General features: G+C 40.7%; 1 protein-coding gene across 1 annotated transcript; it reads right to left on the reverse strand.

Annotated features, from left to right (window-relative positions):
• Nucleotides 1-11,717: 11,717 nt before the first annotated feature.
• On the reverse strand, nt 11,718-12,221 carry LOC309851196 (uncharacterized protein; the record flags this gene model as incomplete). The annotated part of the gene is made up of 1 exon (XM_082706076.1): nt 11,718-12,221. One exon carries the CDS (start codon nt 12,219-12,221, stop codon nt 11,718-11,720), a length of 504 nt encoding a protein of 167 aa, XP_082562202.1.
• Nucleotides 12,222-12,438: the final 217 nt, after the last annotated feature.

Raw genomic sequence — 12,438 nt, forward strand, 5'->3', positions numbered from 1 at the left:
GAGGCTTTAACCCACTGAGCCACCCAGGTGCCCCCAAAACTAATATTCTTGTTTTTAAGATGACTACAATATGGTCATCTTCTCCTCGGCTAATAGGTAACAATTATTGAACATATATACCATATGCCAGGTATAATACATAGTATTTTATGCACATTTTCTTCCTTATTTCTTACAACCCTATAAGACCAGGACTGTTACTATACCTGCTTCCCAGAAGACAAAACTAAGAGTGAGGATATTAAATAATGATTTAAAGTAATACGGGTAGTAAATGGCACCTTGTCTAATAGCAGTTCCTCATACTTATTAATAAAAATCAGCATTTTTCTGGAATTAAATTTACATAACTGTAAATTGTGTTCATTCATTTTTTTAAATTAGTTAAATCATTCAGCAGATCAGCTAGCACTGTGGTAGATGCTGTGCATACAGGTGTTAACAGACCAGATAAAGTCCTTGTTATCAAGGTGTTCATTCTACTAGGGGAAAACGACAATAAAAAAATGAAGGAGTAACCATGACAAGTGACAAGTGCCAGGAGAAAATGAAACAGGGTGAAGTGATAGAGTGGTTGGAGGTCAGGGCAGTCAGTGACAGCCCTTGCCAGGTGGCTGGTGTGCGTGTGGCAAAAGATGAATGTGAAAGTGCATGAGGTTCACAGAGGTAGGCAGATGCTGGGCCATGTAGGATTTTTGTAGGTTCAACACAGTTTAGCTTTTATTCTGAAGGCACTGAGAATGCACTGGGTGCTTTGCAGCAGGGGTGAAAGCATGTGTTATGTTCTGGGGAAAGGCAGGTGCTCCAGGGCCAAAGTGAAAACAGGCAGAACAATCCATGGTCCAGGTGAGAGGATGAGCTGTGGTGCCAGTGGTGGAGGAACTGGTAAGAGGTGGAAGAGTTGGAGAGACATTTTGAAAGTAGAGATGGTAGGTTGTGCTCATCAGGAAGATGTGTGGAGAGAGAGACCAACAACCATGTTTAGATCTCCGATTTACTCATAGGTGAGAGGGGAACTGAGCCACAGAGCTGCCATCTGGGGCAGTGGGAAGAGGTGGATGATGAAGTCAGTGTGGGACCTGCAAGGTAAGCAGCCTGAAGCCCTTGAGAGGGAGCAGGGCTGAAGACACAAGAGGCCCCAACACCCAGACGCAGAATGTGCTGACTGCCAAGTTCTTGGCCTGGGATGAAAGGTCACTTTTATGTGTGTTAGTCACAGTTATTTTGTGAGCCTCTGTGTGCCTTACCAACATCCTGGATTTCCTGGGTGCTGTCGGGAAAACCCTCCCATGACAGCACCTCCCGAGTCAGCAGGAATGTCAGTGTGGGGAGATTTCACACTTCGAGGCAACTCAGTTTTCTTTAAGCCTGATGGAGCACTTCATCCCTTCACAAAAGCAGGCTATAGGAGCCTTTTCAGTTTGTCATCCTAATAAAAATGCCTGTAAGTAAAAACATTTGGTCTTTGTTTTCTGAATTGCATGATCTATTCAATTTCTGGTGAACTCCTTTATGATATCATTTGGAAGAGCAAATAGCTGGCATCAGGACGGCTACGGACGTCAGTCTTTTCATTGCATGATGTTCACTTTATTCTTTGCTGAGCAGGCAGGCAGAGGATTCTGGGGTTGGGTTAAGTGGTGGACTTTGGGGGCTTTTTTGAGATATTTTCTAGTGTGTGGTTATAGCCAAGAGAGAATCAAGGCTTGCTAGCTTATTAGCCTGTGCCGACTGGATTTCTTTTAAATGGAAATAATGTTTTGCGACTTGAAGACAGCTGATGCTGGCTTAAAGGGAGGGGTGAGTGAGCCCTTCCACCCTGTGTCCCATGGACACGTATGGTCCTGCTGCAACATGCCAGAGCAGGTTTCGTGGTACTCAGCCACATGGCACATGCATGCTTCACCCAGCTTCTCCTCACTGGCAGTGCTGCCTGTTTTTCTTGGAGGGTTAATTCTCGTGTGTTACTGTGGGCTGTAGAATGTGCAGTAGTAACAGGAAATTATACACAGTTAAGGAAGGTATAAATTATATGTGTTAAGTAAAATTAACCTGGTTGGGAAAATGGATGTTTAATAAAATTTGGATGCCTAATACATGACAGGCATTGAGGAAATTAAATTTTTGGCTGTTCACTGTGTGAAATCTAGTATTGAGATAGTTAAACATAATTATTCTATAGTAAACATAGGGTTTTTATTCCTTCGAATTATTTGCTAACAATAGTTATATCAAATAATTTTATTTTGAATCAAATGTTTCTCATTGATTAGACAAATCTAATTACTGGGTTAAATTAAATAGCTTCTATATTTCCAAAGAATTCCTGTAAGTGGCTGAAATTTTTAAAAATTAAGATAATTAAATGTTAATGTATTTAAATAACTGGCATGATGACTTTAAAATACATTTTGAGTTGTTAGTTTACTATAATATGCAGCTGATTATATAATAACAGCAAACCCTTATATAGCATTCACTATGTAGCAGATATGGTTCTATGCTTTGCATGTATTATGTAATTTAATTCTTACAGCAGCCCCTTGTGGTTGTTATTAAAGATATCCTCTGTTTTACAGATGAGGGAAACTGAAGCATAGCGAGAATAAATAAGTTGCTCAAAGTCAGCAACTGGTAAATAGTGGAGTTGGGATTTGAACTATCTGACTCCAGAGTCTGTGTTCTTAATCACTGTATACTAATCTATAATCTCTCCATTGTTGGCTGTTATATTTTTGAGGAGAAAAGTCTTTGTTGAGCCCCTGCTATTTGCCTTGCACTGTGGTAGGAGACTGAGGGGACTTAGGAATGAGCAGGACACAGTTGTACTTTCAGGTGGTTTAGATTCTACTGGAGTTCTTTGGGCACACAGGACTTGAAGACAAAGCAGAATAGGAAGGTCATTCTAATTGTAGCGAGCAGCTGCAGTAAAGGCACGGATATGGAAAAGAACCAATTGTCATTAGGGAGCAGTGAATATTATACTGTGTCTGGAAAAGAGTCTTGGAAGGTAAAAGCTAGATGGAGAGTCTTGACTCACAGGCTGAGGAGTTTGAACAAAAGTAAAGTAGTTAGACCATTGAAAGCCACTGGCATGTTTTTCTAAAGCAGGGAAATTACTTCATTAATCTCCCCATTTGTAAAATACCACATCACTAGAATGTTTAAGGAATAAAGTAAATAATGCATTAAGAATGTTTAACACAGTGTCTGGAACATAGCGAGTGCTCAATAAATGGTTCTAAATAAAGGGTAGTTATTAATTAAATGAAGGGGAGCTAGAGTTCTTTTTCCATCATTTACAGGTGTTCTATTTAACAACGAGGTGGTCTGGGGTAAATCCTAGGAGTTTAGCTTTCCAGTCTCTCAATGTCTGAAAAGTCTTCTGCCTGTTCAGTCTTCACTATAACTTTGCAACCAGTAGGAGCTCCACCTCTCCAAAGGAAGGCCTAGTGGCTCTCCGCCTTGCTTTGCTGGAACCCTGTGAAGCTATTGGGAAGCAGTGTCTTCTTCTCTAATACCTTCTGCCATGTTGCTATTTTGTGGAGGTAGTTCTTGCAAACCCTCAGTAAGATTTATTATTTAGAAGGGACTGAAGCACAGCTCTGTCAGGGAGTATGGTTTTTTCCATTCTGAATTCCTCATTAATATCTATGGTTTATGGGAAATGCTACAATTCACACTGAAATTGAAAAAAAAATTTTTTTAAAGATTTTATTTTTTTAATTGACAGAGATTACAAGTAGGCAGAGACGCAGGCAAAGAGATGGGGGAGGCAGGCTCTTCGCTGAGCAGAGAGCTGGATGTGGGGCTCGATCCTAGGGCCTTGAGGTCATGAGCTGAAGGCAGTGGCTTAACCCACTGAGCCACCCAGGTGCTCCTGAAAAAAATTTTTTTAAGACTTTATTTTACAGAGATCACAAGTAGGCAGAGAGGCAGGCAGAGAGAGAGAGAGAGAGAGAGAGAGAGAGAGAAAAGCAGGCTCTCTGATGCAAGGCTTGATTCCAACACCCTGAGATCATGACCTGAGCTGAAGGCAGAGGTCCATCCCACTTAGCCACCCAGGCGTCCCCAGTTTGAAATTTTAACTGGAGAACTATGATGTATTAGAACAGCTTAAAATCATAGCTGGTCAGCATTCATCAGTAGAAATTTGGCTTCTTGGTCAGTTGGGAAGAAGTACGTGAAAAGGAGAGGACCATCATCTGTGGGAAAAAATTCCTGCAAGTATTGAGTGTTTTGATTTTTCTGAGTGCAGATGAGTTGGATAAAGAAGAAGCAACCACCTAAATGGAGTAAAACATCACCCTGGACAGCCTTCTTCCTAGTTTTCTCAACTTTATCCTCTACTCTTGTGTATTTGGGTATTGTTAACCTCCTAGTAGTAGGGTTTTGTTCTCCTGAAGATGTACAATTGAATGGAGAGGAGGAAGAGAAAAAAATATTTATTTTTTTTAAATGCCAAGCACATTACTATTGATAAACTTATTTTTTAAAACTATTTTATTTATTTGACAGAGAGAGAGAGAGAGAGGTCACAAGTAGGCAGAGAGGCAGGCAGAGAGAGAGGAGAAAGCAGGCTCCCCACTGAGCAGAGAGCCCAATGTGGGCCTCGATTCCAGGACCCTGAGACCATGACCTGAGCTGAAGGCAGGGGGTTAACCCACTGAGCCACACAGGTGCCCAATAAACTTATTTGATACAGGGACACTGAGATATTAGAACCCCTATTTGATAGGCAAGATATAACTGGGTAGATTTGTGATTTTCATCTTAGATCTTCTGATTCCTTTTTTGGTTCCATCCTACAATTAAAAATGTTTTTAGAGTGATCAAAGTGTACAGTCTATACTCAAATACAATATAACAAGATATTTGTTTGGCTTACTTCCAGTTTCAACCTCTGGTCCACACGAATTTCTGTTCCTAACCTCTCTTTGCTTCTCTCTCGTTTTTGCCTCTTCTGTTCAATAAAACAGTAAGTGTTGGGGTGAAGTTTCAAAATGCTAAACTCAGAGTTTCCTGAATTCTATCTTTAGGATTCATTATATTATCTCCTGCCTTCCCCATGATGCCCTCTAGGGTAGAACCATGAATTTCTCCTGCTTCGAGATCTTCTGGCTGTTACTCTACATAAACCTCTGTCATCTTGATTCTTCTCAAACTTTCTCATGGCTTACCACCTCAGAGGCTCTGAAAATCCTGTGTTCCTTTGTTTCTCCATCCCACAATGTTATAAACCTACTAGGATCTTTTCTGCAGGCCTACAGGTCTGATCTTTTGAACAAATGAATACTATCTTTACTTTATTCTGGCTCCATTCAAACCAAGATTCCTCCCATCATTTTGAGAAAAGATTTAGTTTGTCTCTTCCATCGAAGATAAATACTGTATTGAAAAGTCTTAAAAAAAATGAAGAGCCCCAATATGAACAGATATTTGGTGCTTTGGATTAGTCTCTCTCAATTTCACGAGAACACTTTTACCTAACTTTCAAATCCCCAGGCTCACCTAAAGCTTTCATGCTTCTGTTGATGTGATGATTCAGCATTTTCTCCCTTCAGTTTCTCAAAATCCCTTTGTATTCTTGGACTTTTAAAACTAAGTTTGTCTATTAGTGTTTAATAGAACAATTATGATGGAAAGCAGAGAAACCTGCTTTCTATCATAGTTGTTATAGTTTTGGGGATGTCAGTAATTAACAAAGGGCCACCTGCTGTCAGGTCTCCATGGCACAGCCCACTTTGCATAGAAGGTTTTTATAGACATGGTAGAGCTTTCTTAACTACAGAGCTAAATGGTCCTGAGTAGTCTGTCTTGTTCCTCAGTCAGAATTTGTCAGGCCTATAATGTGATTCTCTGGCTGCCACCGCCAAAGCTCAGAGTTTTTTTTAAAGATTTTTATTTATTTATTTATTTGACAGATAGAGATCACAAGTTGGCAGAGAGGCAGGCAGAGAGAGAGGAGGAAGCAGGCCCCTTGACGAGCAGAGAGCCCATCCCAGGACACTGAGATCATGAGATCATGACCTGAGCCGAAGGTAGAGGCTTTAACCCACTAAGCCACCCAGGTGCCCCAAAGCTCAGAGTCTTATTTGTTCCATAGTTAGTTCCCAGGATTAGCCAAAGGTAGATGGGAAGTCTGAACAAATGGTTCAGTAGATAATCTGAATTTTTAAAGGCAGTAAGAGTGTAACAGTAAGGGTCCCTTCAAGAAACAAGAACCGCTGGGCACCTGGATGGCTCAGTCGGCTCAGGTCCTGGGATTGAGCCCCACATTGGGCTCTCTGCTCACCGGGAAGCCTGCTTATCCCTCTTTCTCTGCCTGCCTCTTTGCCTACTTGTGATCTCTGTCTGTCAAATAAATAAATAAAAATCTTAAAAAAAAAAAAGAAATAAGAATCACACCCATTATTTGAATCAAGTAAGTTGTATATGGAGACTTTAAGCTCTTAAAAAAAAGGAAAGGGTTAAAAGGGGATACTGAGATGTTACAAATGTAGGAACTACAGAGAACCCTGGGAAAGATAGTTTCTTTCAAGGGAAAAGGGAGGGAATTAACACTTAGAAATTTAGAGAGGGGGTTGTCCTGAGAATCAGATGTTTCAGGAAAACTGGCTAGCTGGTGACTTTGAGTGGGGTGTGCTGTGAGGTAGTTTCTCCAAGTGTTGAGAATATCGCAGACTATTTAGGTGGATTTAGGTGCTTTTTGGGGAAGGATCTGGGGCTGCTGGAATGAACAGGTATTACTGGGGGAGACTCCTGGGAATTGTCAGCATTCAGGAAGTCCCAATTAAGCAGAAGGAAGCAAAAAGGAAGGAGCACGTGCCTTCTTCCTCTTCAGCTTTGCAGCTTTCCTCTGTCACCCCCTAGTGGCAAAGCCGGACAAAGTGGTTTGCAGAGCATCACAGGGCTGATAACAGCAGGGAGGGCATGCAGCTGGGACAGTATCTTAGCACTTGGCACAGAAGAGCTTACTCTGAAAGCCCAGAGCTTCCCAAATAGGCATCTTTAAATCAGCTGAACCAACAGTATCAGCAAGGGAGACAAACCATAAGAGACTCTTAACTATAGGAAACAAATTGTGACGGTTGCTGGAGGGGAGGTGGGTAGGGGGAAATGGGGTAACTGGGTGTTGGACATTATTAAGGAGGGCACGTGATGTAAAGAGCACTGGGTGTTGTATGCAACTGATGAATCACTAAACTCTACCCCTGAAACTAGTAATATGCTGTATGTCAATTATTTGATTTTAAATAAAATAAAAAATAAATCATCTGAACCTTCCCACACCATTCTTTATTTCCAGTTCCTTAATGTCATTGTCTCATTATGAGATTTGGAGTCAGAGTTGGGTTCATATTTTAGTTTTTTTTTGTGAGCTGTGTGACTATAAGCAAGCTATTTAATTTTCTTTAGTCATTAAAAAACTACTTTGAGATATGATTGACATACAAAAAACCAAGTTTAATGTAAATAACTTGATGGGTTTGGAGGTAAGTATATGACCAGTGAAATACCAATAAATACCAATAATCAAATGCCATAAACTTGGAAAGTTTCCTCTTCTTTTTTTTTCTCATTTTCCTCTTTTTTTGGTGATAAGAACACTTAATATACATCTTTTTAGCAAATTTTGAAGTATACATTGCAGTATTGTTAACTATAGACCCTGTGGTACACAGTAGAACTCTAAGACTTACTCATTTTACATAACTGAAGTTTTGTACCCTTTGACCATTACCTTCTCAATTCTCCCCACTCCTGAACCTCTGGTAACAGATGTGAAATATTGGGGTTCAGGAGCAAACAAGAAAGAATTCTTGAGACATCTTTGGTGCAAAAAGGGTAGTTTTATTAAAGCACAGGGACAGGACCTGTGGGCTGTATTGGGGTTGTGAAGAATGGTTGATTTTATACTTTCAAGTTGGGAGGGGTTTGGGGATAGCCTGAGTCTCTAAGGAACTTGGAAGCAAGGTTTCCAGGACCCTGAGGGACTAGCAGTTGTTAGAAAAACTCCATTTACTACTGTCTAGTAAAACCTTAGTCATGAGATGCTTCGGGTGAATATCAGTGGACCATATGCTTGGAGGATGATTGCTAACATATATCTTGGGTCAGGGTAGAGATAAAGGAAGTTTCCAAAGGGGTTTTTACAGGATCCTGGAGGTCTAGCTAATGTCAAGCTAAAGTTGTCTTTGGCCTTTAGCAAGGTATTAGTGGTGAAGCAGTTGAGTTCCTGGAGAACGTCACTCTGCTTGTATCAAATACTTGTTGATGGGCTATAATGTAAGGAGATTTAATTTGTTCTTCTTCTTCTTTTTTTTTTTTTTTTTTTTTTTTTTTTTGCTTTTTCACTCCACATCAGTAACCACCATTCTTTTCTCTGCTTCTATGAGTTTGACTATTTTAGTTTCTCATATAAGTGGCATCCTCTAGGATTTGTTCTGCATCTGGCTTACTTCTGTTAGCATAATCATCCATGTTGTTGGAAACAATACAATTTACCTTCTTTTTTAAAGTTGGGTAATATCCCATTGCATATAAATACCATATTTTCTTTATCCATCATTCATTGTTGGATACTTACTTTGCTTCCATGTCTTAGATATTGTGAATAATGTTGTAATAAACACGGGAATACACCTGTCTCTTGAGATCCTGGCTTCAGTTTGTTTAACCTCTTTCAAATTTAATTTACTCATCTTACAAAACCAAGGTAACTGTCTGTTTCACAGAACTGATAGAATATTAAATGAAATTGAGTTCACTTGAAGTTTAGTCTGGGTATAGCATATGGCACTAAACAAGGGAAGGAGAAAGGAGAAGAAAAATAAGGAAGAAAATACACATAGTTTCTATAATCCTTCTAATTGGTCACAAGACTGTAGTTGATACTTGTAACTCTCTTCCTCTTCTATCCGTTTTATGTTTTCTTTATGCTCAGTCAGGACTTGAGTTGGTGGAGGTTCTTAACCTGACAGGGAATGATTTAAATCTTCATTTCTGAAAGGTCTTGAATCTATAGTGGGCCTTTTCCAGGTTGTCAATAAATGGGTTACACTAGCACACTCACATAGAGTATCTATTGAATTCAGAATCCAAAAAAGCCCACCAAGAGTTGTGTTTTTTCCCAGCCAAAGACAGTTCAAGGGACAGCAGTTTTTCTTTCATCCTAAAAAGGAGATCTCAACATGTTCTTGACAGTTTGACTCTAAGAAGTTTCACTGAGGTGGGAACCTCCTTAATTTTTGTGGGGTTTATCTTCAACCTGGAGTTCACATGTGTTTATTAAGACATCTAAAGTACTTGCTACTTCCTGCTCCTCAGAAACAATTAGCATGATGTCATCTGTAGTGTCACTGTAGTGGACTGATATGCTGTGGGGAATATCAAGTTGATTAAGATCTCTGCTGAGTATATTATGACAGAAAGCAGGAGAAGGTCCTGCTTAACTTAATACAGCCTTGAGGCAGTATTTGTAAAGTTACTGTTAGTCATGCCAGGCCAGTTAAAAGCAAACTACTTCTGATTGTCCTTGCAAACTGATATGGAGAAAAAGGCATTTTCATGTCAAAAGCTACATACTTCTAATTGCCTGGGGCTATGTTGATTTGTTCCATGAAATACACTCCATCTGGAACATAAGCTCCAATTGGAGCCATTACCTAAATTAGTTTAAATAATAGTAGATAATTACTCTTATATTCTAAGATTTCAGCTTATTGGATAAATCTTCAGCTTATTTGGATAAATACATAAGAACACAATTGCTGGATTGTATGATAAGCCTATGTTTAACCTGTTAAGAAATAGCCCAACGGTCTTCTAAAGTGGCTGTACCATTGTATATTCCCACCAGCAGTGAGAGAGAAGTCTTGTTGCTCCAGCAGGATTTCACCAGCATTTGGTGTTGTCACTAGATTTTTAGCCACTCTAATGGTGTGCAGCTTGAACTTTTTTTTTTTTTTTTTTTTTTTTTTTTTTTTTTTTTTTTACTCTTTCCTCCCATTTAGAATGATCTTCATGGGCCCCCAAGATTACCTCCTTTGTGAAGCCTTTCCAGATGCCACTCCTGACGTAACCTCTGCTGGTCCAAAAGTGATCTTTTCCTTTTGAAATCCTGTTTCTGTAGCCTACATAACCAAAGTACTACTTTCCACAGCAGTGGTGTTACTTTATTGTAATTCTCCCTGCTCTGTCTGGGTCCTGAGTTGTCTCCAACTCCCTTCGAATCGACCCAGACATGAAATTCAGATCTTCTACTGGTATTCACAGGAAAGTTGACCTACCCTAAAGATTGTGTGAGTTTGGTAACTTAAGGGGAGGAGTCATAGAGTAATATTTATGACCTCTTGACTGGGTCTCTCCTCTCTTCTTTCTTCTTCTCACTCCCTTTCTGGAGTATTAAAAAAAAAATCCTTCTCTTTGTCTCATGTGTAATTATTTTACATCCTTCTTTTAGGGTTTTGGGTTTGCCAGCATGCACATCACATGTGATGCACCTATTGTAAGTTGGACCTTTGAGGCATATTGCCACAAAAGCCTCTTCCTAAGATGGAGATTTTTTTCTACCAACTCTCAAGAAAATACAGCTTATCTTGTTAAATTGTTTGTAGCTATTTTCTTCTTCTTCTTTTTAAAAGATTTTATTTATTTATTTGACAGAGATTACTAGTGGGCAGAGAGGCAGGCAGAGAGACAGAGAGCGGGGGAAGCAGGCTCCCTGCTAGCAGAGAGCCCGATGTGGGGCTCGATCCCAGGACTCTGGAATCATGACCTGAGCCGAAGGCAGAGGCTTTAACCCACTGAGCCACCCAGGTGCCCTATGTAGCTATTTTCACACATATACTTTTTCTTACTGGATAGCAAATTCCTCAAGGATAAGAAATAAGTTTTCATCTTTCTGATCTCCATAGTCCTTGCTTTAGAAGTGGTGATCAATAAATGTTTATAGAATGAATGAATGAATGAATGAATGAATACACTATATATGATTTTAGTTTCTTTTAAAAAGAAATAAATGTATTTCTTTCAAGTAGGGAGTCATGAATTGTCACAGTTAACCCATTTTATGTATAAATAGATGCACAGACTATGGTTTATTTGCCCAGTTATAATATTTATTAAGAGATGACTGAGAACACTGTATCACAGATGTAATTGAAATAGCCAACAGGCAAGATCATTATGATCCCCTCCCCCTTGCAAAAAAAAGGGATGGAACCAGATGTTGAACTATGAAAAAGTCTAGCCTACTTCTTAGAGGATGAATGTTAGGTGAAGAGCTTCCATTCTTTCTGGTGACAACTGAGAAAAGTCACTTGGCTATATTTTGGTGCTTTTGATGTTAGAAAAATGCTAGGTAAACAGAGCTAAGAATAGATTATAAAGCAGGGAAGAATTAGAGTTGTGGGTAGTTCTCAAGGATTAATTCTACAGTATATCAGTAATTTTCAAGCCTGCAAAAAAAATCAGAAATAGATATCTAAAGCATTTTGATAGTCAGCTGGTAGGTTCACAGCATTCCCGTGTTTGCAGTGGATGGTCAGGGTATCTACTACAGAATGAAATCAGCTAAAACTCATGTACTTGGTAGCCCCCATAACAAAAACGCAAATGGAAGTCTAAGAACTTGTGATGGTCCAGGGTGGTTGAGGAGATACGCTATTCAGAGATACTGTATTCTGGGCAACTGGAAATCAGCAGCCTTTCTTTTAGCAGGTGGGCTCACAGCAGGTGGGCTGGCAGCAGCTGGGCTGGCAGCAGTAGCAGCAGCAGGCTGGGCGGCAGCAGGACTGTCCACAGTAGGATGGGCGGCAGCAGGGGGCCTGGGCATGGTGCAGCTGGCAGCAGGTTGGGGGTGTGCAGCTCACCACGCAGCAGGGGGGCAGGCAGGTGTCCTCCACGCGGCAGTCAGGGCGGCACCACCTGACTCGGCAGCTCACAGCTCCGCAGCCACCCTCCTGGCCACCACCAGTGCCACAGCTGGTCCCACAGCAGCTGGGCTGGCAGCAGCTGGTCTGGCAGCAGGTTGGCTGGCAGCAGCTGGTCTGGCAGCAGGTTGGCTGGCAGCAGCTAGGCTGGGAGCAGCTGGTCTGGCAGCAGCTGGGCTGGCAGCAGCTGGTCTGGCAACAGCTGGGCTGGCAGCAGCTGGAGCCACAATTCCCACTGGTGGCGCAGGTGGGAAATCCACAGAAGCTAGTGGAGCAGCAGGCCATGGTCAGGACTTGGGATGAGAGTTGGGTTGCTTGTAGGTGTTTTGGTGGTAAAGTCTATGTCGGACAGGCCTTTTATATAACTGAGCCAGCTTCTATTTATAAAATTCTTAACATATCTTCCTTGTTTTTGTTTAAATTTGTTCCTCATTGGTCCTCTGATTGGCTTACATTGAAATACTTACGACCTATTATGAGCAGCAGTTTAGAAATTACTTTG

This window comes from Mustela nivalis, assembly GCF_964662115.1.
Source record: "Mustela nivalis genome assembly, chromosome: 17".
Classification (NCBI taxonomy): domain Eukaryota; kingdom Metazoa; phylum Chordata; class Mammalia; order Carnivora; family Mustelidae; genus Mustela; species Mustela nivalis.